Consider the following 27,638-nt stretch of genomic DNA (forward strand, 5'->3'; position numbering starts at 1 on the left):
CAATACCAAATACGACGGATGGGTTTATGAAGAATTATTCTACACAAAGTGGTCTATTTTAGAAAATGACTTTTCATTTAATGGATGGTTGAATTCAACATAAGAAGAGATTCGAGGTGGTGGCTCTGAAATTTAACATGAAAAATAAACGAGTGGAAAAAGTAGCGCCAAGAAATTATTCCTGCAGGAAAAGCACATAAAAGAGTCAGTCAGCATTATGTGCATGGAAAATTCATATATATGTCGTATCCGCCTTTGTGTAGCAGGGATAAAATGTTGTCGATACCAGAATAAAAAAGGCTTGCAAATGTGAATAGAGACCATTGAAAGATCGATTAAAAGTGAAAAAAAATTGCCATGTCTGTTGCAAAACAAAACAAAGTGCATCCTGCACAATCTGTACATAGTTTGGGTCATTGGGATCTCGAAAAGGGACTTTCGTCTGATGACGGTAAAAAGTGGAGAGTTAGAGTACCACGAATTTACGTGGTCTCCATGGTAGCTTTTATCCTGATTGCTGCCGTACTAATTGTTGATATCTACATAGATTTGGCCGAAATTTACATATTTGAGGAAATGAGAGTAAAATTTGATTTAGCGTACAAGCAAATATCTAATGTAATTCATATCTTTAAATTTAGGCTGGCAAATTCTTTAACGGACAATTTTGGTGACTTCCTACAAAACGATTCGTTGTCGTGTGGTATATATGATAAGTTCGTCACATCCTTTGTCAGTGCTAACAATGCATGTCGAGACAACTCGCAACAGGGTGACCTTCACAATTTATGTGAACTTTTTGACATGTGTCCGGCAAACAACAGTACGTGTGATATATGTGATATGATGGTATCTCTACACAGTATAGAACAACACGTTACAAGTAAAACTAAACATCTTATAAACGATTTGTCATTATCTAAGTTCGGTTTGCTTCACCAGATTGGAGAATTATTCCAAGTCGAAACTGTTATCTTCCTTGATGCGTTTTACTGTTTAGAAAAAAACTGCAACACTATTGTATCAGATATATCAAAATTCTATCATACTTCTAAGTTACTTGTGTTAGCGGATCTTCAGGTTACACGGCCGTCATTTCCTAACTGGAATTTCTTCAGTACTGGAAATATATCTATATCGTCTCGGTGTGAAGAAATTAATCAGTTTGCTTCTACATTTCTTTGTTATTTCTATAATGTATTCCATTTAAGCGAGTACGTAGAGCGTGAGATAGTGACACTGAAATCTACATTTATCCATGAAATCGACAGCGATGAAAACTCTGACATCATCCGTGTCATAATTCGATCCCTTCTCTGTATTTTTATATCAGGAACAATGTTCTTTATTCTCCGACAGTCGAGAGCCATCAACAATAAATTCTACCAGTTTGCCGTCCAACTCAAAGATAAAACACAGGAGCTCGAGGAAAAGCGGAAAGTAACAGAAGAGCTGTTGTATCAGATGATACCAAAATCAGTAGCTCACCAACTACAAAACAAGGAAAAGATATCAGCTGAATTCTTTGAAGCTGTGACAATATTCTTCAGCGATATAGTCGGATTTACTTCGATCTCGGCTCGATGTTCACCAATGCAGGTTCGAAATTGAATTAATTGATTGTGTACTCGCCACCAATTTAAGATGGCGGTGTTTGGGACAAAATGTTTTCCAAACGTATATTACCAGATTATATTTATGTTGACATGTTGGTATTATTTTGTTATTATTTTTTTGGTTTTTGAATTTTTTGTTTTTACCACATGTATCATGCTTGTTTTATAACCATTTAGTTATTCCATTATAATCATTTCCAAGTATAGATATAAAACACTCCTTGTAAACATAAACATACAATGTTAGGGACGGTTCACTAAGAAACTTTTTATGTTTGTCAAATTTTGATTAAGACAACAAGATATATACGGGTACTTTTTATATCGTATACATGATATGTTGAAGTGGCTTTTTCTTTTACATTTTCCTTGTTTTTGACGTCATTTCTTTTACTGTTTTGTGGATCTCTACACATTGTTTTAGTATTGCACTATTATTTATATAAGAGTCCTAGTTTTCTGTTCTGTATTATAATCATGAAAACATAAGCAAGCATTTCCATTCTGATAGATCGAAATTTTAGATATCTCAGAACATTGCCAACAGAAACTGAATTTGATTACGTTTGCCTGTAATATAATCAAAAGGTTGAACGCTAAGCTGTTTGATGAGCGTGTTGGTTTCGGTTTCCCTATGGCGATTTGTCCATTTCTAGAGAGAAGCAACCTATGCCATCACCCTGGATGTGTACATATTACAGTTGATGTAATTATTCGAGGGCTTCTAGCCAACATCAAGAGTTCCGGGGAAAATGTGGACAGCTTCAGACAAACTTATCATAGAGGGTCTTGAGAGATACAGATTAATGAAGAATAAAGTTTATGGTTTCGCCATCATGACCTCAATAAGAAGTATTATTTTTCTTGGTGACGGTAGATATGTTCCATGCTCGTTAGAGTGCCTGATGCTTTCTTGATTAAAAGCCTGGTTCTCGTCTGGGAACGTGACATCACTTACTTTGATTAACATGCCGGATGTCGTCGATAAAAAAAACAACAGGCTTCCCCTTCCGGAGAACCTGGTCTTGGCAAGCGATTATCTTTGTATTTTCCATTGTCTTTGATTTTTACAACACTAACCATCACATAGACATAATATCTCCACCGAGGAAAAAATATACGGTTAATAGAATGTTAATTTAACAGATCCACCATATCAATATGTTTTTGTACTGTTCGGTGTACGATAGAACAGGTAGTAATATGTTTTTGTACTGTGAAGTGTACGATAGAGCAGGTAGTAATATGTTTTTGTACTGTAAGGTTTAAGATAGAGCAGGTAGTAATATTCCTGTTTTGTGATTTACGATAGAACAGGTAGTAATATGTTTTTGTACTGTGAAGTGTACGATAGAACAGGTAGTAATATGTTTTTGTGCTGTGAGGTGTACGATAGAACAGGTATTAATATGTTTTTATGCTGTGAGGTGTACGATAGAATAGGTAGTAATATGTTTTTGTACTGTGAGGTGTACGATAGAGCAGGTAGTAATATGTCTTTGAATTGTGAGGTGTACGGTAGAACAGGTAGTGATATGTCTTTGTACTGTGATGTGTAAGATAGAGCAGGTAGTAATATGTTTTTGTACTGTGAGGTGTACGATAGAGCAGGTAGTAATATGTTTTCGTACTGTGAGGTGCACGATAGAACAAGTATTAATATGTTTTTATGCTGTGAGGTGTACGATAGAACAGGTAGTAATATGTTTTTGTACTGTGAGGTGTACGATAGAGCAGGTAGTAATATCTTTCTGTGCTGTGAGATGTACGATAGAAATAGTAGTAATATGTTTCTGTGGTGTTGGGTTTACGGTAAGAGCAAGCAGTAGTATGTTTTTTGGTGTTGTGAGGTGAAGGATAGAGCAGGTAGTAATATGATTTTTTGTTGTGAGGTGGACGATAGAGCAGGCAGAAATATGTTTTTGTGTTATTAGGTTTACGATGAGAGGAGGGCAGTAACATGTTGGTTTTGTTGCGATGTCTACGTTAGAGCAAGTAGTTATATTTTTCTGGATTGTGAGATGTACGATAGAGCAGGTAGTAATTTGATTTGTACTGTGAGGTGTACGATAGAGCAGGTAGTAATATGTTTTTGTACTGTGAGGTGTACGATGGAGCAGGTAGTAATATGCGTTTGTGCTATGAGGTGTACGATAGAGCAGGTAGTAATATGTTTTTGTACTGTAAGGTTTTCCATGAGTGCAGGTAGTAACAAATTTTTCTGTCGTGAGGTGTACGATAGAGCAAGAAGTAATATCTTTCTGTGCTGTGAGGTGTACGATAGAGCAGGTAGTAATATGTTTTTGTACTGTGAGGTGTAAAATAGAGCAGGTAGTCATGTTTCTGTGCTTTGAAGTGTACGACAGAGCAGGTAGTAATATTTCTGTGTTGTGAAGTGTACGATAGAGCAGGTATTAATATGTTTTTGTGCTGCAAGGTGTACGATAGAACAGGTTGTAATATGTTTTCGTACTGTAAGGTGTACTATAAAGCAGGTTGTAATATGTTTTTGTACTGTGAGTTGTACGATAGAACAGGTAGTAATATGTTTTTGTACTGTGATGTGTACGATAAAACAGGTGATAATATGTTTTGATACTTGAGGTGTACGACAGAGCAGGTAGTAATATGTTTTTGTACTGTTAGGTGTACTATAAAGCAGGTAGTAATATGTTTTTGTTCTGTGAGTTGTGCGATAGAACAGGTAGTAATATGTTTTTGCACTGTCAGGTGTAGGAAAGAACAGGTAGTAATATGTTTTCGTACTGTAAGGTTTTCCATGAGTGCAGGCAGTAACATGTTTTTCTGTCGTGAGGTGTACGATAGAGCAAGAAGTAATATCTTTCTGTGCTGTGAGGTGGACGATATAGCAGGCAGTAATATGTTTTGTACTGTGAGGTTTACGATAGAGCAGGTAGTAATATCTTTGTGTGCTGTGAGATGTACGATAGAGCAGGTAGTAATACATTTCTGTGTTGTGAGGTGTACGATAGAGCAGGTAGTGATATGTCTTTGTTCTGTGATGTGTACGATAGAGCAGGTAGTCATATGTTTTTGTGCTGTAAGGTGTACGATAGAGCAGGTAGTAATATGTTTTTGTAGTCTGAGGTGTACGATAGAGCAGGTAGTAATATGCTTTCGTGCTGTGAGCTGTACAATAGAACAGGTAGTAATATGTTTTTGTATTGTGAGGTGTACGATAGAGCGATTAGTAATATGTCTTTGTAATGTGAAGTATACGATAGAGCAGATAGTAATACGTTTTTGTACTGTGATGTGTACGATAAAACAGGTAATAATGTTTTGATACTTGAGGTGTACGACGGAGCAGGTAGTAATATGTTTTGTACTCTGAGGTGTACAATAGATCAGGTAGTCATATGTTTTTTGCTGTGAGGTGTACGATAGGGCAGGTAGTAATATGTTCCTGTTTTGTGATGTACGATAGAGCATGTAGTAATATGTTTTTGTACTGTGAGGTGTAAAATAGAGCAGGTAGTCATGTTTCTGTGCTTTGAAGTGTACGACAGAGCAGGTAGTAATATTTCTGTGTTGTGAAGTGTACGATAGAGCAGGTATTAATATGTTTTTGTACTGTGAGTTGTACGACAGAGCAGGAAGTAATATGTTTTTGTACTGTGAAATGTACGATAGAACAGGTAGTAATATTTCTTCGTACTGTTAGGTGTACTATAAAGCAGGTAGTAATATGTTTTTATACCGTGAGGTGTGCGATAGAACAGGAAGTAATATGTTTTTGTACTGTGAAGTGTACGATAGAACAGGTAGTAATATGCTTTTGTACTCTGAGGTGTAGGAGAGAGCAGGTAGTACTAGTACTTTGTTTTTCTACTATGAAGTGTACGATAGAACAGGCAGTAATATGTTTTGTACTGTGAGGTGTACGATAGATCAGGTAGTCATATGTTTTTGTGCTGTGAGGTGTACGATAGAGCAGGTAGTAATATGTTTTTGTACTGTGAGATGTACGATAGAGCAGGTGGTAATATGTTTTCGTACTGTGAAGTGAACGATAAAGCAGCTAGTAATATGTTTTTGTACTGTCAGTTGTACAATAGAACAGGTAGTAATATGTTTTTGTACTGTCAAGTGTGCGATAGAGCAGGCATTAATATGTTTTTGTACTTTGAGGTTTACGATAGAGCAGGTAGTAATATGTTTCTGTGCTATGAAGTGTAGGATAGAGCAGGCAGTAATAATTATGTGTTGTGAGTTGTACGATAGAGCAGGTAGTCATATGTTTTTGTGTTGTGAGGTGTATGATAGAGCAGGTAGTAATATGTTTCTGTGTTGTTGGGTTTACGATAAGAACAAAGAGTAGTATGTTTTTTGGTGTTGTGAGGTGTACGATAGAGCAGATAGTAATATGTTTTTGCATTGTGAGGTGTACGATAGAGCAGGTAGTAATATGTCTTTGTACTGTGAGGTGTACGATAGATCAGGTAGTCATATGTTTTTGTGCTGTAAGTTGTACGATAGAGCAGGTAGTATTATTTCTGTGTTGTGAAGTGTACGATAGAGCAGGTAATAATATGTTTTTGTATTATGAGTTGTACGATAGAGCAGGCAGTAATATGTTTTTTGTTGCGAGGTGTACGATAGAGCAGGTAGTGATATGTAGCCGTGTTTTAAGGTGTACGATAGAGCAGGTAGTAATAATTCTATGTTGTGAGGTGTACGATAGGTTAGGTGGTAATATGATTCATTGTAATGAGATGTACGATAGAGCAGGTAGTAATATGTTTTTTGTACTGTCGGGTGTATGATAGAACAGGTAGTAATATGTTTTTGTACTGTGAAGTTAACGATAGAGCGGGTAGTAATATGTTTTTGTACTGTGAGGTGTAAGATAGAGCAGGTAGTAATATTTCTGTGTTGTGGAGTGTACGATAGAGCAGGTAATGATACGTTTTTGTGCTGTGAGGTGTTCGATAGAGCAGGTAGTAATATTATTTTTTGGTGTTTGGTTTTCCATGAGAGCAGGCAGTAATATGTTTTTTGTTGCGAGGTGTACGATAGATCAGATAGTGATATGTCGCCGTGTTTTAAGGTGTACGATACGGCAGGTAGTAATATGTTTTTGTACTGTAAGGTTTTCGATAAGAGCAGGTAGTAACATGTTTTTCTGTCGTGAGGTGTACGATAGAGCAGGAAGTAATATGTTTCTGTGCTCTGAGGTGTACGATAGAGCAGGCAGTAGCATGTACCTGTGTTGTGATGTACGATAGAGCATGTGGTAATATGTTTTTGTACTGTGAGGTGTATGATAGAGCAGGGAGTAATATTTCTGTGTTGTGAAGTGTACGATAGAGCAGGTAGTAATGTTTTTGTGGTGTGAGGTGTACGATAGAGCAGGTAGTAATATGTTCCTGTTTTGTGATTTACGATAGAACAGGTAGTAATATGTTTTTGTACTGTGAGGTGTATGATAGAGCAGGTAGTAATATATTTTTGTAGTGTGAGGTTTACGATAGAGCAGGTAGTAATATCTTTCTGTGAGATGTACGATAGAGCAGGTAGTAATTTGTTTCTGTGTTGTTTGGTTTACGAGAAGAGCAAGCAGTAGTATGTTTTTTGGTGTGGTGAGGTGTATGATAGAGCAGGTAGTAATATGTTTTTGTATTGTGAGGTGTACGATAGAGCAGGTAGTAATATGTCTTTGAATTGTGAGGTGTACGGTAGAACAGGTAGTGATATGTCTTTGTACTGTGATGTGTAAGATAGAGCAGGTAGTAATATTTTTTGTACTCTGAGGTGTACGATAGAGCTGGTAGTAATATGTCTTTGTAATGTGAAGTATACGATAGAGCAGATAGTAATACGTTTTTGTACTGTGATGTGTACGACAAAACAGGTGATAATATGTTTTGATACCTGAGGTGTACGACAGAGGAGGTAGTAATATGTTTTTTTACTGTGAGGTGTACGATAGAGCCGGTACCTATGTGTCTTTGTAATTTTAGGTGTATGATAGAGCAGGTATTAATACGTTTTCGTACTGTTAGGTGTACGATAGAACAGGTAGTAATATGTCTTTGTACTGTGAGGTGTACTATACAGAAGGTAGTAATATCTTTCTGTGCTGTGAGATGTACGATAGAGCAGGTATTAATATGGTTTTGTACTGTGAGATGTACGATAGAGCAGGTAGTAATATGGATTTTTTTGTTGCGAGGTGTAGGATAGAATATGTAGTAATATGTATTTATACTATGAGATGTATGATAGAGAAGGTAGTAATATGTTTTTGTACTGTGAGGAGTACGATAGAACAGGTAGTAATATGTTTCTTTGTGGTTTGGTTTTCGATGAGAGGAGGCAGTAATATGTTTTTTGTTCCGAGTTGTATGATAGAGCAGGTAGTGATATATAGCCGTGTTTTAAGGTGTACGATACGGCAGGTAGTAATATGTTTTTGTACTGTAAGGTTTCCGATAAGAGCAGGTAGTAATATGTTTTTCTGTCGTGAGGTGTACGATACAGCAGGAAGTAATATGTTTCTTTACTGTGAGGTGTACGATAGAGCAGGCAGTAACATGTACCTGTGTTGTGATGTACGATAGAGCAGGTAGTAATATGTACTGTGAGGTATACGATAGAGCAGGTAGTAATATGTTCCTGTTTTGTGATTTACGATAGAACAGGTAGTAAATATGCTTTTATACTGTGCAGTGTATGAAAGAGCAGGTAGTAACATGTTTCTGTGCTGGGAAGTGTACGATAGAGCAGGTAGTAATAATTCTGTGTTGTGAGGTGTACGATAGAACAGGTAGTAATATGTCTTTATACTGTGAGGTGTACTATACAGAAGGTAGTAATATCTTTCTGTGCTGTGAGATGTACGATAGAGCAGGTAGTAATATGTCTTTGAATTGTGAGGTGTACGGTAGAACAGGTAGTGATATGTCTTTGTACTGTGATGTGTAAGATAGAGCAGGTAGTAATATTTTTTGTACTCTGAGGTGTATGATAGAGCTGGTAGTAATATGTCTTTGTAATGTGAAGTATACGATAGAGCAGATAGTAATACGTTTTTGTACTGTGATGTGTACGACAAAACAGGTGATAATATGTTTTGATACCTGAGGTGTACGACAGAGGAGGTAGTAATATGTTTTTTACTGTGAGGTGTACGATAGAGCCGGTACCTATGTGTCTTTGTAATTTTAGGTGTATGATAGAGCAGGTATTAATACGTTTTCGTACTGTTAGGTGTACGATAGAACAGGTAGTAATATGTTCCCGTGTTTTGAGGTGTTTGATAGAGCAGGTATTAATATGTTTTTGTACTGATAGCTGTACGATAGAGCAGGTAGTAATATGGTTTTTTTTTTGTTAGGTGTATGATAGAACAGGTAGTAATATGTTCCTGTTTTGTGAGGTGTACCATAGAGCAGGTAGTAATATGTTTTTGTACTGTGGGATGTATGATAGAGCAGGTAGTGATATGTTTCTGTGTTGTGAGGTTTACGATGAGAGAAAGCAGTTCTATGGGTTTTTTGTGTTGTGAGGTATAGGATAGAGCAGGTAGTAATATGTTTTTTTGGTGTGAGGTGTATATTAGAGCAGGTATTAATATGCTTTTGTGCTGTGAGGTGTACGATAGAGCAGGCAGTATTATGTTCCTGTGTTGTGATGTACGATAGAGTAAGAAGTAATATGTTTTTATACTGTGAGGTATTCGATAGAGCAGGTAGTAATATGTTTTTGTATTGTGAGCTGTACGATAGAGCAGGTAGTGATATGTTTTTGTACTGTGAGATGTATGATAGAGCAGGTAGTGATATGTTTCTGTGTTGTGAGGTTTACGATGAGAGAAAGCAGTAGTATGGGTTTTTTTGTGTTGTAAGGTGTACGAAAGAGCAGGTAGTAATATGTTTTTGTACTGTGAGATGTATGATAGAGCAGGTAATGATGTGTTTCTGTGTTGTGAGGTTTACGATGAGAGAAAGCAGTAGTATGGGGGTTTTTTTGTGTTGTGAGGTGTAGGATAGAGCAGGTAGTAATATGTTTTTTTGGTGTGAGGTGTATATTAGAGCAGGTATTAATATGCTTTTGTGCTGTGAGGTGTACGATAGAGCAGGCAGTAATATGTTCCTGTGTTGTGATGTACGATAGAGTAAGAAGTAATATGTTTTTATACTGTGAGGTATTCGATAGAGCAGGTAGTAATATGTTTTTGTATTGTGAGCTGTACGATAGAGCAATTAGTAATATTTCTGTGTTGTGAAGTGTACGATAGAGCAGGTAATAATATGTTTTTGTGGTGTGAGGTGTTCGATAGAGCAGGTAGTAATATGTATTTGTACTGTGAGATGTACGATAAACAAGGTAGTAATATGTATTTGTACTGTGAAGTGTACGATAGAACAGGTAGTAATATGTATTTGTACTGTGAAGTGTACGATAGAACAGGTAGTAATATGTATTTGTACTGTGAAGTGTACGATAGAACAGGTAGTAATATGTATTTGTACTGTGAAGTGTACGCTAGAGAAGGTATTAATGTTTTTCTACCGTGAGGTGTACGATAGAGCAGGTAGTAATATTTTTTTGTACTGTAAGGTTTTCGATGAGAGCAGGAAGTGACATGTTTTTCTGTCTTGAGGTGTACGATAGAGCAAGAAGTAATATGTTTCTGTGTTGTGAGGTTGAGGATAGAGCAGGTAGTAATATGTGTCTGTGTTGTGAGGTGTACGATGAGAGCAAGCAGTAGTATGTTTTTTGGTGTTGTGAGGTTTAGGATAGAGCAGGTAGTAATATGGGGTTTTTTGTGGTGTATAATAGAGCAGGTAGTAAATATGTTTTTATACAGTGAAGTGTATGATAGAGCAGGTAGTAATATGTTTCTGTGCTGGGAAGTGTACGATAGAGCAGGTAGTAATAATTCTGTGTTGTGAGGTGTACGAAAGAGCAGAAAGTGATATTGCGAATATTTAAAGTTGTATGTAATGATAAAGATCGGCAAGGAAATAAAAAAAATGATACACAAATGTTTGATATTGTGATATGGTGTGTTAAGGTCATATATATAGTGTTGATGGATGAGGAAGCACTCGAAATATCCTCTTGTACCATAGTGCTGCCCCGCCGTCATGACATCCATCTGGTCCCAATCTACTAGCAATTAAAAAACTCGTTCTTACAGCGAACTCATTGTAAATATCAAAAGACAGAAACATCGAAATGAATAGACATTAGTTTGTTAAGTACAGGAAGTTTAATACTCATTTACAAATGTGTGTTAGCCTTTGCTATAAAGAGATAACAAAGAAAATTGTGATATGTCAACAGTATCTGAATGCATACTAAAATTCTACGAAACGAGTACATAAAACGAAGAAAATAACAATTAACACAGAGAATTCTTTAAAAAGCACACTAGGTGTTAGGAGAGGATAAGCGTCTTTTGCCTCCTCGCCGACACAAACCATATAAATATTGGACAATACAAGTGCATTTAAGTAGTGTCACTTTGAACCACCAGGGATACTACTAAGCATCACACTCAGCTTCAGACAGCATAAACAATCAAAATAAGATCGTTTTGACAACCATAAAACTTCCCCATAATCTTCATCAACCTGTTACTCTCGAAACTCAGAGTTGTTAGTCTAATTGGCAGTTGTCGACATCTTGCACAAAAAGAGTGATATTCTCAATAAGCCCTTGATATGTTGAAACACCGGCGGCGTGTAAACACCATCGTTGGGGAATCAGATATATGCCTAGCCAAAAACGGAAAATTCACAATACAGAAATTGAAAATCATTATTCTTAAAATCATTTAAGAGAGGTGGATAGTCAGCAGATAAATATTGTTTACCACTTAGTGAAGGGTTCATGGCAAACAATTCAGATATCAGTGTTAAGTGATTGTATTTCATATATTTTTTTTCAGGTTGTGGAATTGCTGAATAGTTTGTATTCGACGTTTGACATCAGAATTGATACTTATGATGTATACAAGGTGGAAACGATCGGAGATGCCTACATGGTAGCCAGTGGAGTACCAGAGAGAAATGGAGAAAGGGTAAGATATTATTTTAAACGCGTTGTTTCTTTGTATTCGGTTTTCTAGAATCCATGTCAAATTTTTTAATTGTCCAACTCTTGATGACAAAAAGGAATAAGGCAACAGGACTATCCCATGAAAGTCTTCTCCATACAATTACAAACAATATACATACATATTAATAAGTAAATTATAGAATGATATCAGATAGCACTGAGACTGAACATGAGAATCGATTACATAGTTATAAATATAGAAATAACTAAAAAGGAAAAATTTACACTAGTATCATTAATGTAAAAAAAACAGCTTTATATATGTATCAATAGTTATTACGAATGTCTCTTTATGTGGAGGCAGGCACAAACACAAATCTCCATTTGCCCTCAAAATCCTGGGCTTGGTCCATAAAAAATGGACTAGCATACCTTGAGTCAATATTTGTTGACTGAATGAATGAGAAAAGGAATTGACATAAAAGAGACGTCCGATATCGACAATGAATATCTTATCTAACATAGATACATATATATTCATGTCTGCATTAGGTGTATGAAGACCTTCAGGGAATGCTTACACGTTAAGAATAAGAACGGAAATGGAGTTTAGGAGGAAATGTCTCTGAATAGTGAGAAGGAAGAAATGAAAAAAATTGTCTTGGGGATGGCTACAATTACAGGCAATTACTTAAGTGGAAACTACTTAAATCTGAATTCAAATTACTAGTAGAGTACCTTTGCTAACAAAGAATTATATTTACCTTTATGTTTCCACGATATTAAAAAGATGTCTGGTGATATACATCAATATATGGTTGTAGAAAAATACCTTATTCTGGATGTCGTTAATAGAAACAGACAGGATGTTACATTGAGAAATGATTTTGGGGAAAAAACTGATGATATATTAATGAATACTAACTAGATGATCAAAAAGTACATTGTGTCGAAGAGGATAATTATCAGTAGAATAATTGATAAATAGTCGGATACAATCTGTTTACGCGAGGAGTTTATCTGTTGTTTAAAGTGTTTTTTTCAAATGGATATTTTGATGCAAATGCCAATGAAATTATGCCTGAGTCATTATATAGGATAACATGGCAGTGTGAACATTTGCCTAGAAAAGAGTAGTGATTCAGTCTTTTCAGTATTACAAATGAATTAAACAATGACATAGTCATCAAGATCCCCCTCCCATGTTCATTTATAAAATATATACATTCAAAGTGAGCAACATAATACTGTGAATATTAAAATCATTTTCATACCTTTATATTCCCTTCTTTTACTCAATGGTGATGATAGAATATTTGTCACTTAATTTCAGTGATGATGGATCAATCAATGATTATATTAGCACTCAAGTATAACAATTTGTTCCTTCAAAAAGAGTGCCAATCAGGTTACAGCAGTCTCATTAAATGTGCCGTTAATCGAACTTAGGCAGGGAATTTAGGTAACAAGTGTACCAATCAAATTCTATCAAGGTCCGACCAGTCCTCCAAAAGATATTTGAATAGATAAAAAAGTACCTAACTCCGCCATTTCCAGAATCTTAAAGACGAGGCTGAGGATCCTGTATCTAGCATCGAATAATTCTATTATTTCATTTTCTGTACTCTTGTTTGTGCCTTATGAAATAAAACTTTGGCAGTTGACACGAAAGAACAGTTCGTACGTGTTTTCAGATAATCAAAGCATCTCTTTAAAAGTTATTGAGAAATCACTAAAGAAGACAAAAAGAAATAGCTAGTGGTGATAACATGGTGCAGGTCATTGAGTTATTAAGTGTCTTCAACACCACAGCAGGAAATGAGAGGATCGTTTATATTGTGCCGAAATCAAGTTTGTATGCGTCTGACCTGAGAAGTAATCAATAGCAAGCCCTTTCAGAACTGAAGTAGTGTTTAACCAAAACGAAAGTAGTGATGTTTTCCAAAACGAAAGTGATAAAATTTGTTTTTCAGAACAGGAGTAAGTAATAAGGTTTAGTAGGCACAAAGGACGTTAGTGGGGTTTTTTCCCCCAGTCAATTCAGGTGTCGCATTTCTGTTAAAACAATACATTTTGTCAATATCTCCTGTGACGAGTTATTCTGTTACCGGAAATGGAAAACAAAACATTTTCTCTACATGAAATCTTGCATTAGAATAAAAACTGGGTTTCTAATGTTTTGAAATAAAATCTGTCGTTACAGGAAGTGGCCAACATTTTACATAAACTTTAACTGACATTGCCATCAGAACATCAAAAACTTCATAAACATGTGGGAATAGACTTGATGTTGTCAAGATTAATATTAAAATGATCATAAATGAAACTGATCTGATATAGTGCAAGTCGTTAACTATAAATTACTTTTGTTCTATAAAAGATGTCATCTGACGTTGTACGGGCAATGCACTTAACCCTGGGTACAATAAAAAAAACAAGAATAAAGACGAAGATTTCTTTGATCAACTTGGTTGTCACACTTGATTATTAAAGTGAAACCATGTAAATGATGTGAAGCGGATGTATACCTGCTGTACACGTACTTTACTAATTCGTGACATTTTGCTCCATTATCCATGCATCTACCCAGCAAGTCATTTGAAGGATGAATGCCGATAGTTCAAGAACGCCGTCAGTTTCCTTCTCCTCGTGGATCTATAATATAATATTTCCATTTATGGATATATAGAAAGTGAAAACGACGAGAGTGTATGAATAACATATCGGCAATAGACGGGACATGCTTATGGTTAGGAAAACTGCTTCATCAAGTTATTAGGTATTGAAGGAAGGTTTAACCGTAATTGTATGGTATTGTATTCCATTGTCAAAGAAACGTTTAAGTTAGAAAATGCCTAGAATTTCTCATCACCCTGAATACCGTCTTTTAAAGCGAAACTTCTCATTGACGCAAATTCGCGGGCCAATCTGTCAAAGTAACCTGGCTCTGGGCATCACGGTGAATAGTGAAACGCGTGTTAACATCAATATCTCATCGACTTTTTATGCTTTTATGAATTGTAGGATAAGTTAAATGATATGTTTGAGTTTCGTTTCAGATGACTGCATTTGATATTTCAAAACAATCATTATTCATAATCATATTTATAGTAACAAAAGATCTCCTAATATGACGTCAGACAGCCAAGTGAAATGAAGCAACATAGATACCTGATTCAGAGTGATATCTGATCGGCTAAAAATGAGGTTTCGTGTTTCGTTTCAAGGATTTATTTACTTATCAAACGATTACATCGCGTGAGTGACAGGTGGATACGTCATCTCCTCGTGTTCATTAAGCGATAATTAGTACTAACTGTGTTGTTTAGTATATTCCTGTAAATAGAGATACTAATTTGTTACATGGCGTGAAACTGTCATGGTTACCTTATCTTTTAGAACCTAATTTTTCCATCACCTAATGGCCCATCTATCCAGGTCAGTGATTGGTGGAAAATCAGGAAACCTGAAATAGACCGCAGAAAAAGAAAAAAATACAAAATACTATTTTAAAATTTCATTTTGTGTCCTGTGGAGACAAATTATGTAATCAGTTGATGTAGATGAATATGTCTGCATTCGTTCACTGTTTGTTGTAACAGGCTTTGTAGTTGTTAGTTGTCGTCACCATTGTTTGCTATCCGTCTGACGCCAATCCTTCAGGGACTCGGGCTTATCTAATTGCTGGTTCGATCAATATCGTTCAAATTATTCATGTAAAGTTTCAGATTGCGTCATGTACTTCTCTTCGTTATCAGTGTATCCGTTATCGTTTCATTGAGTGAGCAAACAAGATAACGGGTACTGTCTAGACAGGGTAACGGGTACTATCTAAATAAAGTAATGGATACTTTCTAGACAGGGTGAAGGGTACTGTCTACAAAAAAGTAATGGGTACTGCCTTGATAAGGTTACGGGTACTGTCGAGACAGGGAAACGGGTACTGTCTAGACAGGGTAAAGGGTACTGTCTAGATAAGGTAACGGGTACTGTCTAGATCAAGTAATGGGTACTGTCTAGATAAGATAATGGGTACTGTCTAGATAAGTTAACAGATACCTTCTAGATAAGGTGACGTGTACACTCTAGATAAGGTTATTGGTGTTGTCTAGATAAGGTAACGGGTACTGTCTAGATAAAGTGACGGGTACTGTCTAGATAAGGTTATAGGTACTGTCTAGATAAGGTAACGGGTACTGTCTAGACAAGGTAACGGGTACTGTCTAGATAAGGTACCGGGTACTGTCTAGATAAGGTTATGGGTACTGTCTAGATAAGGTAACGGGTACTGTCTAGATAAGGTAATGGGTACTGTCTAGATAAGGTAATGGGTACTGTCTAGATAAGGTAACGGGTACTGTCTAGATCAAGTAATGGGTACTGTCTAGATAAGATAACAGGTACTGTCTAGATAAGGTAACAGGTACTGTCTAGATAAGGTTATGGGTACTGTCTAGATAAGGTTATGGGTAGTGTCTAGATAAGTTAACGGGTACTGTCTAGATAAGGTAACGGGTACTGTCTAGATAATGTAATGGGTACTGTCTAGATAAGGTAACATATACTATCTAGATAAAGTGATGGATACTGTCTAGATAAGGTAATGGGTACTGTCTAGATAAGGTAACGGTTATTGTCTAGATAAAGTGATGGATACTGTCTAGATTAGGTAACGGGTACTGTCTAGATAAGGTAACGGGTACTGTTTAGATAAAGTGATGGGTACTGTCTAGATAATGTAACGGGTACTGTCTAGATAAATTAACGGGTACTGTCTAGATAATAAGGTAATAAGGGGTACTGTCTAGATAAAGTGATTGTACTGTCTAGATAAAGTAATGGGTACTGTCTAGATAAGGTAATAAGTACTGTCTAGATAAGGTAACGGGTACTGTCTAGATAAGGTGACGGGTTCTGTCTATACAAGATTATCTGTACTGTCTAGATAAGGTAATGTGTACTGTCTTCATAAAGTGATGGATATTATCTAGATAAGGTAATGTGTACTGTCTATACAAGGTAATGGGTACTGTCTAGATAAGGTAACGGGTACTGTCTAGATAAGGTAACGGGTACTATCTAGATAAGGTAACGGGTACTGTCTAGATAAGGTAACGGGTACTGTCTAGATAATGTAACGGGTACTGTCTAGATAAGATAATGGGTACTGTCTAGATAATGTAGCGGGTACTGTCTAGATAAGGTAATGGGTACTGTCTAGATAAGCTAACGGGTACTGTCTAGATAAGGTAACGGGTACTGTCTCGATAAGGTTATCAGTACTGTCTATACAAGATAGTAACGGATACTGTCTAGATAAGGAAACGATTACTGTCTAGATAAGGTAACGGGTACTGTCTAGATAATGTAACGGGTACTGTCTAGATAAGGTAACGGGTACTGTCTAGATAATGTAATGGGTACTGTCTAGATAAGGTAACGGGTAGTGTAGTGCCTAGATAAGGTAACGGGTACTGTCTAGATAAGGTATGGTACTGTCTAGATAAGGTAATGGGTAGATAAGGTAACGGGTACTGTCTAGATAAGGTAGATACTGTCTAGATTAGGTAACGGGTACTGTCTAGATAAGGTAACGGGTACTGTTTAGATAAAGTGATGGGTACTGTCTAGATAAGGTGATGGGTACTGTCTAGATAAGGTAACGGGTACTGTCTAGATAAGGTAATGGGTACTGTCTAGATAAGGTAACGGGTACTGTCTAGATAAGGTAACGGTTACTGTCTAGATAAGGTAATAAGTACTGTCTAGATAAGGTAACGGGTACTGTCTAGATTAGATAATGTGTACTGTCAAGATAAGGTAACGGGTACTGTCAAGATAAGGTAACGGGTACTGTCTAGATAAGGTAACGGGTACTGTCTAGATTAGGTACCTGGTGCTGTCTAGATAAGGTAACGGGTACTGTCTAGATAAAGTGATGGATACTTTCTAGATAAGGTAATGGGTACTGTCTAGATAAGGTAACGGGTACTGTCTAGATAAGGTAATGGGTACTGTCTAGATAAGGTAACGGGTACTGTCTAGATAAGGTAATGGGTACTGTCTAGATAAGGTAACGGGTACTGTCTAGATAAGGTAACGGGTACTGTCTATATAAGGTAATGGGCACTGTCTAGATAAGATAATGTGTACTGTCTAGATAAGGTAGCGGGTAATGTCTAGATAAGGTAATTGGTACTGTCTAGATAAGGTAACATATACTGTCTAGATAAGGTGACGGGTACTGTCTAGATAAAGTTATTGGTACTCTCTAGATAAGGTAACGGGTACTGTCTAGATAATGGATACTGTCTAGATTAGGTAACATATACTGTCTAGATAAAGTAATGGGTACTGTCTAGATAAGGTAATGGGTACTGTCTAGATAAAGTAAAGGGTACCGTCTAGATAAGGAAATAGGTACTGTCTAGATAAGGTAACGGGTACTGTCTAGATAAGGTACTAGATAATGTGTACTGTCTAAAGATAAGGTAATGTATAATGTTTAGACAAGGTAACGGGTACTGTCTAGATAAGTTCATGGGTACTGTCTAGATAAGGTAACGGGTACTGTCTAGATAAGTTCATGGGTACTGTCTAGATAAGGTAACGGGTACTGTCTAGATAAGTTCATGGGTACTGTCTAGATAAGGTAACGGGTATTGTCTAGATAAGGTAATTGGTACTGTCTAGATAAGGTAAGGGTACTGTCTAGATAAGGTACTGTCTAGATAAGGTATGGGTACTGTCTAGATAAGGTTATGGGTAGTGTCTAGATAAGGTAACGGGTACTGTCTAGATAAGATAAGGTAATGAGTACTGTCTATACAAGATAATAATGGTACTGTAGATAAGGTAACGGTTACTGTATAAATAACGGGTACTGTCTAGATAAGATAATGGGTACTGTCTCGATAAGGTTATGAGTTCTGTCTATACAAGATAATAAGTACTGTCTAAATAAGGTAACAGATACTGTCTAGATAAGGTAACGGGTACTGTCTAGATAAGGTAATGGGTACTATCTTGATTAGGCTATGGGTACTGTCTAGATAAGTTAACGAGTACTGTCTAGATAAGGTTATTTGTACTGTCTAGATAAAGTGATGGGTACTGTCTAGATAAGGTAATTGCTACCGTCTAGATAAGGTAATAAGTACTGTCTAGATAAGGTACCAGTTACTGTCTAGATTAGGTACCTGGTGCTGTCTAGATAAGGTAACGGGTATTGTCTAGATAAGGGTACGGGTACTGTCTAGATAAGGTAATTGGTACTGTCTAGATAAGGTAATAAGCATCGTCTAGATAAGGTAATGTATAATGTTTAGACAAGGTAACTGGTAATGTCTAGATAAACTAATGGGTACTGTCTATACAAGGTAATAAGTACTGTCTAGATTAGGTACCGGTTGCTGTCTAGATAAGGTACCGGGTACTGTCTAGATAAGTTCATGGGTACTTTCTAGATAAGGTAACGGGTACCGTCTAGATAAGGTAATAAGTACTGTCTAGATAAGGTTATGGGTACTGTCTAGATAAGGTAATTGGTACCGTTTAGATAAGGTAATATTTACTGTCTAGATAAGTTAACGGGTATTGTCTAGATAAGGGTACGGGTACTGTCTAGATAAGGTAATTGGTACCGTCTAGATAAGGTAATAAGCATCGTCTAGATAAGGTAATGTATAATGTTTAGACAGGGTAACGGGTAGATAGGTAGTACTGTCTAGATAATAAGGTAACGGGTACTGTCTAGTAATGGGTACTGTCTATAGGTAAGGTAATAAGTACTGTCTAGATTAGGTACCGGGTGTTGTGTAGATAAGGTAACAGGTACTGTCTAGATGATGTAATGGGTACTGTCTAGATAAGGTAACGGGTAATGTCTAGATAAGGTAAATTTGAACTGTATAGATAAGGTAACCTGTACTGTCTAGATAAGGTAACAGATACTGTCTAGCTAAAGTGATGGATACTGTCTAGATAAGGTAACGGGTAAGGTAAGATAACAGGATAAGGTAATAACGGGTACCTAAGGTCTAGATAAGTAATGGGTACTGGGTACTGTCTGGTGTTGTCTAGATAAGGTAACGGGTACTGTCTAGATAAAGTGACGGGTACTGTCTAGATAAGGTTATAGGTACTGTCTAGATAGGTAACGGGTACTGTCTAGATAAGGTGATGGATACTGTCTAGATAAGGTAATGGGTACTGTCTCGATAAGGTTATGGGTACTGTCTAGATAAGGTAACGGGTACTGTCTAGATAAGGTAATGGGTACTATCTTGATTAGGTTATGGGTACTGTCTAGATAAGGTAACGGGTACTGTCTAGATAAGGTAACGGGTACTGTCTAGATAAGGTAATATGTACTGTCTAGATAAAGTAATGGGTACCGTCTAGATAAGGTAATAAGTACTGTCTAGATAAGGTAACGGGTACTGTCTAGATAAGGTTACGGGTACTGTCTAGATAAGGTAATGGGTATTATCTTGATTAGGTTATGGGTACTGTCTAGATAAGGTAACGGGTACTGTCTAGATAAGGTAATGGGTACTATCTTGATTAGGTTATGGGTACTGTCTAGATAAGGTAACGGGTACTGTCTAGATAAGGTTATTTGTACTGTCTAGATAAAGTGATGGGTACTGTCTAGATAAGGTAATTGCTACCGTCTAGATAAGGTAATAAGTACTGTCTAGATAAGGTAACGGTTACTGTCTAGATTAGGTACCTGGTGCTGTCTAGATAAGGTAACGGGTATTGTCTAGATAAGGGTACGGGTACTGTCTAGATAAGGTAATTGGTACCGTCTAGATAAGGTAATAAGCATCGTCTAGATAAGGTAATGTATAATGTTTAGACAGGGTAACGGGTACTGTCTAGATAAAGTAATGGGTACTGTCTATACAAGGTAATAAGTACTGTCTAGATTAGGTACCGGTTGCTGTCTAGATAAGGTACCGGGTACTGTCTAGATAAGTTCATGGGTACTGTCTAGATAAGGTAACGGGTACTGTCTAGATAAGGTAAAGGGTACTGTCTAGATAAGGTAAAGGGTACTGTCTAGATAAGGTAACGGGTACTGTCTAAATAAGCTAACGGATACTGTCTAGATAAGGTAACGGTTACTGTCTAGATTAGGTACCTGGTGCTGTCTAGATAAGGTAACGGGTATTGTCTAGATAAGGGTACGGGTACTGTCTAGATAAGGTAATTGGTACTGTCTAGATAAGGTAATAAGCATGTCTAGATAAGGTAATGTTTAATGTTTAGACGATAAGGTAACGGGTACTGTCTAGATAAAGTAATAGATAAGGTACTGTTTATATAAGGTAATAAGTACTGTCTAGATAAGGTACCAGGGTTGTACTGTCTAGATAAGGTACCGGGTACTGTCTAGATAAGTTCATGGGTACTTTCTAGATAAGGTAATGGGTACCGTCTAGATAAGGTAATAAGTACTGTCTAGATAATGTAATGGGTACTGTCTAGGTAAGGTAATTGGTACTGTCTAGATCAGGTAATATATACTGTTTAGAAAAGGTAACGGGTACAGTCTAGATAAAGTAATGGGTACTGTCTAGATAAGGTTATGGGTACTGTCTAGATAAGATAATTGGTACCGTTTAGATAAGGTAATATTTACTGTCTAGATAAGTTAACGGGTATTTTCTAGATAAGGGTACGGGTACTGTCTAGATAAGGTAATTGGTACTGTCTAGATAAGGTAATAAGCACCGTCTAGATAAGGTAATGTATAATGTTTAGACAGGGTAACGGGTACTGTCTAGATAAAGTAATGGGTACTGTCTATACAAGGTAATAAGTACTGTCTAGATTAGGTACCGGGTGTTGTGTAGATAAGGTAACGGGTACTGTCTAGATAAGTTCATGGGTACTGTCTAGATAAGGTAACGGGTACTGTCTAGATAAGGTAATTGGTACTGTCTAGATAAGGTAACATATACTGTCTAGATAAGGTAACAGATACTGTCTAGATAAAGTGATGGATACTGTCTATATAGGGTAATGGGTACTGTCTAGATAAGGTAACAGATACTGTCTAGATAAGGTGACGTGTACTCTCTAGATAAGGTTATTGGTGTTGTCTAGATAAGGTAACGGGTACCGTCTAGATAAGGTTATTTGTACTGTCTAGATAAGGTAACGTGTACTGTCTAGATAAGGTTAAAGGTACTGTCTACACAAGGTAACGGGTACTGTCGGTAGTTAACCATGTGACTGTAATGGTTCCGAGGACGAGAAGCCGCATACAAACCTTCAAATAGCATCGTGATAGGCTATATTTTCCACTACCTACTCACCAATGGAAAAATGTTACTGGTGTTCGTCACACCATAAGACTTCCCATAAATCGTTCATTGATCTCGCTTGTAGATCTTAATTATTTCTGTTGCTAAGTTATTCGTTCTAGTGTATTACATTATTGATGGAAACTGTTCGTCCCGACTGTCATTCACGGTTTGCCGTGCTGATATTGCCTTAAAGCATCAATAAGTGTATAGGTACATGTAGTGTGACAAATAGATAACAACACATAACAATGTAAATTATTCACTTGTTTTGAATCATCTTGTTGACAAATTTTACTGTTGTTGTAGTTAAAAGCGACTGACAAAGAGAAATATTTGACAGTGAGATTCGTTTCAATGATATTAAAACGAAGTTGATAATAGGTCTCAAATGTTTACTCTATACAGATATTGCAATTCCGGAAAACTCGTAATCCAGAAGATTTAGGCCGGGAACGAAGGTGTCGAGATCATCATGAGTCCTCTGTGTAATATATGTGAGTTCCCTGGTACAGGTAACCCCTGTCAAACAATTAAGAATTGACCTGTTTTGGTATCTGTTATTGCAGCACGTTGAAGAGATCGCCACTATGGCCATTGATCTACTGGCAGCCATCAAGCAGGTCAAAGTTCCCCACACCAATTCTGAACATGTCCAGATCAGGATAGGATGTCATACAGGTGAGCTTCTCCCCTAAAACGGCCATAACGAAGGCTACCCAAATAAGGACCAGACATTTTAAAAGAACACTTTCGAACATAACCAAAAAGTACAAACTGTTTTACAAGTAATTCTAGCTTTCATTCCTGGTACTTATGTGACTTACAGTGCGATACTATAATGTACAGTATAAACAATACATTTTGGAACATTTCCGTAGGGTTTGTAATGTCAATAGCAAAGAAATCTACCGTAATCATGCTGAACAACATCTTCGTCATTTGTTTTTGTTAATAAGGCGCATGTGTGGCTGGAGTAGTCGGACTGAAAATGCCACGTTACTGCCTGTTTGGGGATACGGTCAATACAGCCTCGAGAATGGAGGCGAATAGCCAACGTAAGTAACAAATTAAATGTGAGTTTTTATATGAGGAGACGGGAGAGTATCCCGTAGGATATACCAAAGTTGTCTCCCATTAAACGCTGTTTTACAATATTTTTTTCAGCATTGAAGATCCACATCAGCAAAGATACACGTGACAGACTTGTAGTGAGCGATAAGTACACAATGGAATACCGAGGACTGATAGAAATTAAGGTACGTAGTTAAATTGGCTGGTAGTTATCAGGGTCTCGTATCTTTCAGCAGGGGTGGGGGGTTGGCGGTTCTGACGCAAAAATCAAGGCCATTTTTAATAGAAAAAAAATTCTGCAGAATTGATTCAACTCTATCTCAATGATAATACGATATTCTCCGCTGCTTCTTCATAGGAAACGCTAGGACGAAATTGCTTTTCATGTTCAGATGTCAAAAGTCGATGCCACCTACCGCCGAAAATATATCATATCTGAATGTTAGTAGTAAACATCTGTTTATAATGAAGTATAATTGACTGAAATCAAACGATAAGTCACAAGTCCACAGGCTAAGGTCATCAGGTCAAAGGTCAAATTCAAATTCGAAATATCTCAATATTTTGAAGTGATACAGCGAATCACTAATCACTCATCAGGACAAAAATCAACTTTCCAGTATTCCAGTTTCACTCGACAGCAGTAGTTGACATCGGTAGAAATTATTTCTCGAAATCGATTAAATGGATTAAAAGTATAAATACAAAAGAATAGTAAGATACAATCTCGTCACCATTCTAAAATTCAAAAATAAATATGGTTAGTGTTGAATATGTATCATTTGGTTCAGAAAAATTGTTCAAAACAATTTGTCATCTATTATCAACTTAACTTGTTGAGTGATACGAGTATGATTTCCGAAATCAAAATATATTGATATATTTGAATAGGGAAAAGGACAGATGGACACTTACTGGCTGACCGGAAGAAAGGATATGGGAGAAGCCAATGAAAGCATGGTTTGTAAATGGCAACCACGTAAAAGGAAAAAGAAAAAACAAGACAATTCTACGAGTATTGAGCATTCGGCAGTATCTGTAGGATCATCTCAAAAGGAGAGTCAATCAGAATTGAATTCGCAGACGATAGACGATGACAATAGTTCCGTGATCGGAAGTACATCTTTGGTGAAAGGAATTTATAGCGAAATAAATGCTGATTCTAATATACATAATCCTTCATTAATTGACGTTACCGGTTTAGAAGGAGCCGTAGAACAGCAAGGAGCAAGTAAACAAAACCTTTGTATCGAAAAACAAAGCGAATCCGATAGTAATGGGATATTGATTAAGGACGACATATCACCCGCGTTGAGTGACGTACAGATTCAAGTGACCGAAGCGTCCTCTGATGGGGTTCCTGAAACACCAATTTACGTTAGTGAAACAGAAATACGTCAACCTACACCAATCTGTGACACTAGATCTGAACGTTCGTCCGAAAACCAAAGTCAGTATTATCGCTCAGATGATATATCAGCAGACACAGGAAGTGTCATAGCGACAAGCAATGCATCGTCAATGACATTGTCAACGTCACATTCAACGTCACTGCCAATGTCACCTTCAACGTCACTGTCAACGTCACCTTCAATGTCACCTTCAACGTCACTGTCAACGTCACCAACAACGACACTGTCAAAGTCACCTACAACGACACTGTCAACGTCAACGACACTGTCAACGTCACCTTCAACGACACTGTCAGCGTCACCTTCAACGACACTGTCAACGTCACCTTTAACGACACTGTCAACGTCACCTTCAACGACACTGTCAAAGTCACCTACAACGACACATTCAACGACACTGTCTACGTCACTGTCAAAGGCACCTTCAACGACACCTTCAACGACTCCTTCAACGACACCTTCAACGACACTGTCAACGTCACCTTCAACAACACTGTCAACGACTCCTTTAACGACACCTTCAACGACACTGTCAACGTCACCTTCAACAACACTGTCAACGACTCATTTAACGACACCTTCAACGACACTGTCAACGTCACCTTCAACAACACTGTCAACGACTCATTTAACGACACCTTCAACGAAACTATCAACGTCACCTTCGACGACACTGTCAAAGTCACGGTCAAAACAGAACAATCCATCGCCAGATAACGCAATTCTTCCTTTACACACAATATACGAAGATAAATCCAGTGTAGTCCCTTATAAATTTACAAACTAAGAATTAAACAATGACGGTATGGATGTTGTTCATACGTCCAATACTGCGGATGATATGCAATAACCCGAGCCAATGTCACATTTTATACAAAATTCGTCATTCTACCTGAAAACCAATTATAGTGTTCTTCATGTTTATGACACCCGCAATGTAATTGTATGCCCAAATCAAAGAGCAAAGAACTTGATAGCATATGACCTTAGTAAAAAGGTGGAAAAGTGATAGATCTGTTTAGACCAAATACCTTAATCAACAGAAGGACAGTTGCTATGCTAGAAATGTAAAAAAAATCGTTTACGAGTAACTGAAAATAAAGGAAATTGGCTACAGCGTAAAACGTAGCTGTTGTTGGTGACGTTAATGAAGTTGGTGTTAGAAGTGTTTGTAGTTTAAATAGATAGCGAGCACAGCGAATGATGTATGGTAATGTGTGTGATCAGCTCGTTTGTTCTCCGGGTTAAAATTCAGAAACTTATATCACTTTCGGTGAACGAGAAATGCATCTTCTCTAACATGGCAGCAGTCGAAAGGTCCCGATTTGACGTGAAAAAAATGCAATATTTGTGCATGTACAATAGATATTTGATTGTGTTTTATATGATAAATATTTGAATGTTTGGGGGAGAGGTAGTGTAGAAAAAGGCTGATTAAGCTTTATTTTGTCATGACAAAAGGTGTGGAGAACTTTCTGATTTTAATCATGAAAACGGGTTAAGTATATCAGCAACGTCTTTACAAATCACTCAAAACGATATGGTATTCCACAATATTTGAAATACAAACTCATTCCTTTTTTAAAGCAAAACGGAAAGATAGTCCTCTCTTCAACCTCTAAAACACTGAAAGGAAAACAACTGTACATATATTTTGAAAATGTGATCAATTCCAGAGTTCAGTTCAAAGTATAGGTATGTTGTCGAAGGCGTTATTCCTACATTTTTTACTAAATAAACAAACACATATTTTCGGTAAGATCAGCAACATTTCAATATAAAAGTTTATCTAACAGATGTGACGTCAGCTGTAATGGCCTTTCGGCAGACAAGATAAAGTTGACGATCAGGTTATTCAGCATATAAAAACATGTCCGTACACAAGTCACTTAATATTAATTTAATAACCGAGATGTTGTTTTACTTGATATCAATGTGCATCACGGGATAGGTAATGTATACCGAACGTATGTAAATCAGATCCGCTACATCAGAACCCAATAGCCATATTCGCGAAAATATTGCTACGTAGTTTGCTACTTTAAGCATGAATGCCCCTCGATAGGTTGATTTTATTAGTTGCATTGAATTTTAAGTGAAACAGCGTAATGTATGCAAACCCACACAGACGACTATATACATCAAAGGGACAACGATGGGCATGTCCTCAAAAGCAGGCTTTCAAACGGGTCATGTAGGGTATGAACTTAAATTTGCCTTAAATATCGGCGTTGCGTCGTACAAATTGTATAAAAAAGAAAAACAAAATAGGAAGACTTTGGTATTATTTTAGTGATACTATGGCTGATCAGAACAGTGTAGCTATTTAAACTGGAACACTTTTTAAAGAAAATTGTAAAACTTTTCTACTTAGCCTTCGAATCCTGTTTTTTCTTGGTATTTCACTAAAAGATACCCTCAGCTTTCATTTTATGCTTTCGTTACTTGCCAGCAGTGCACGTGTAAATAATAAGAACGTTTAAAAACATGATCGAATATTTGTGTTGTCGCATGGCTTCATTTTCCGGGATTTTCGTTTACTTTCATTTTGAAAATTTCAAATAGAGATGATAAACAGCAGGGAAGAGAGAGGCTGCTAAAACATGCCATGATTATCTATAAATACCTTAAATCTTGTTCCATTTTCGGTAGCGCCACGATAGGGCCGTCCTTCTCTCAATCCATCTGTCGCATAGTGCAAAACATGAAAATCATATTGTCATATATACCCGTTCATATCTAAAACAAATAACAAACGAACACTACTTTCTCTATTTTCACATATTTGCCTCACCGAAGTCATAATTTGATCACGGTAAAGCAAATTGATTATCAAACTTTAACGTTTATTCAACGTGGAGTTCGATACAGCTGAGCCAAATAATGAACCAAACTGCATGATACAACGTGGAGTTCGATACAGCTGAGTCAAATAATGAACCGAACTGCATGATACAACGTGGAGTTCGATACAGCTGAGTAAAAAAATGAACCAAACTGCATGATACAAAGTAGAGTTCGATACAGCTGAGTCAAATAATGAACCAAACTACATGATACAACGTGGAGTTCGATACAGCTGAGTCAAAAAAATGATCCAAACTGCATGATACAACGTAGAGTTCGATAGAGCTGAGTCAAATAATGAACCAAACTGCATGATACAACGTAGAGTTCGATAGAGCTGA

At 36.9% G+C, this 27,638-nt stretch overlaps 1 protein-coding gene across 1 annotated transcript; it reads left to right on the forward strand.

Annotated features, from left to right (window-relative positions):
* Positions 1-357: 357 nt before the first annotated feature.
* On the forward strand, positions 358-25,167 carry LOC132559367 (adenylate cyclase, aggregation specific-like). The gene is made up of 8 exons (XM_060223975.1): positions 358-582; positions 1,360-1,599; positions 11,539-11,670; positions 22,534-22,645; positions 22,924-23,022; positions 23,132-23,223; positions 23,930-24,258; positions 24,522-25,167. Exons 1-8 carry the CDS (start codon positions 358-360, stop codon positions 25,165-25,167), a joined length of 1,875 nt encoding a protein of 624 aa, XP_060079958.1.
* Positions 25,168-27,638: the final 2,471 nt, after the last annotated feature.

The sequence above is a fragment of the Ylistrum balloti genome, unplaced genomic scaffold (assembly GCF_031769215.1).
Source record: "Ylistrum balloti isolate Yb309-2 unplaced genomic scaffold, AGI_CSIRO_Ybal_v1 Utg370898, whole genome shotgun sequence".
NCBI classification, from domain to species: Eukaryota; Metazoa; Mollusca; class Bivalvia; order Pectinida; family Pectinidae; genus Ylistrum; species Ylistrum balloti.

What these genes read in the sequence shown, in the direction of transcription:
- LOC132559367 (XM_060223975.1), top strand. Translation starts at nt 358, where the DNA reads ATGTCTGTTGCAAAACAAAACAAAGTGCATCCTGCACAATCTGTACAT. An exon ending in CAGGATAGGATGTCATACAG is followed by an intron (nt 22,646 to 22,923) that starts GTGAGCTTCTCC and finishes TTTGTTAATAAG; the next exon opens with GCGCATGTGTGGCTGGAGTA. An exon ending in GAGGACTGATAGAAATTAAG is followed by an intron (nt 23,224 to 23,929) that starts GTACGTAGTTAA and finishes ATATTTGAATAG; the next exon opens with GGAAAAGGACAGATGGACAC.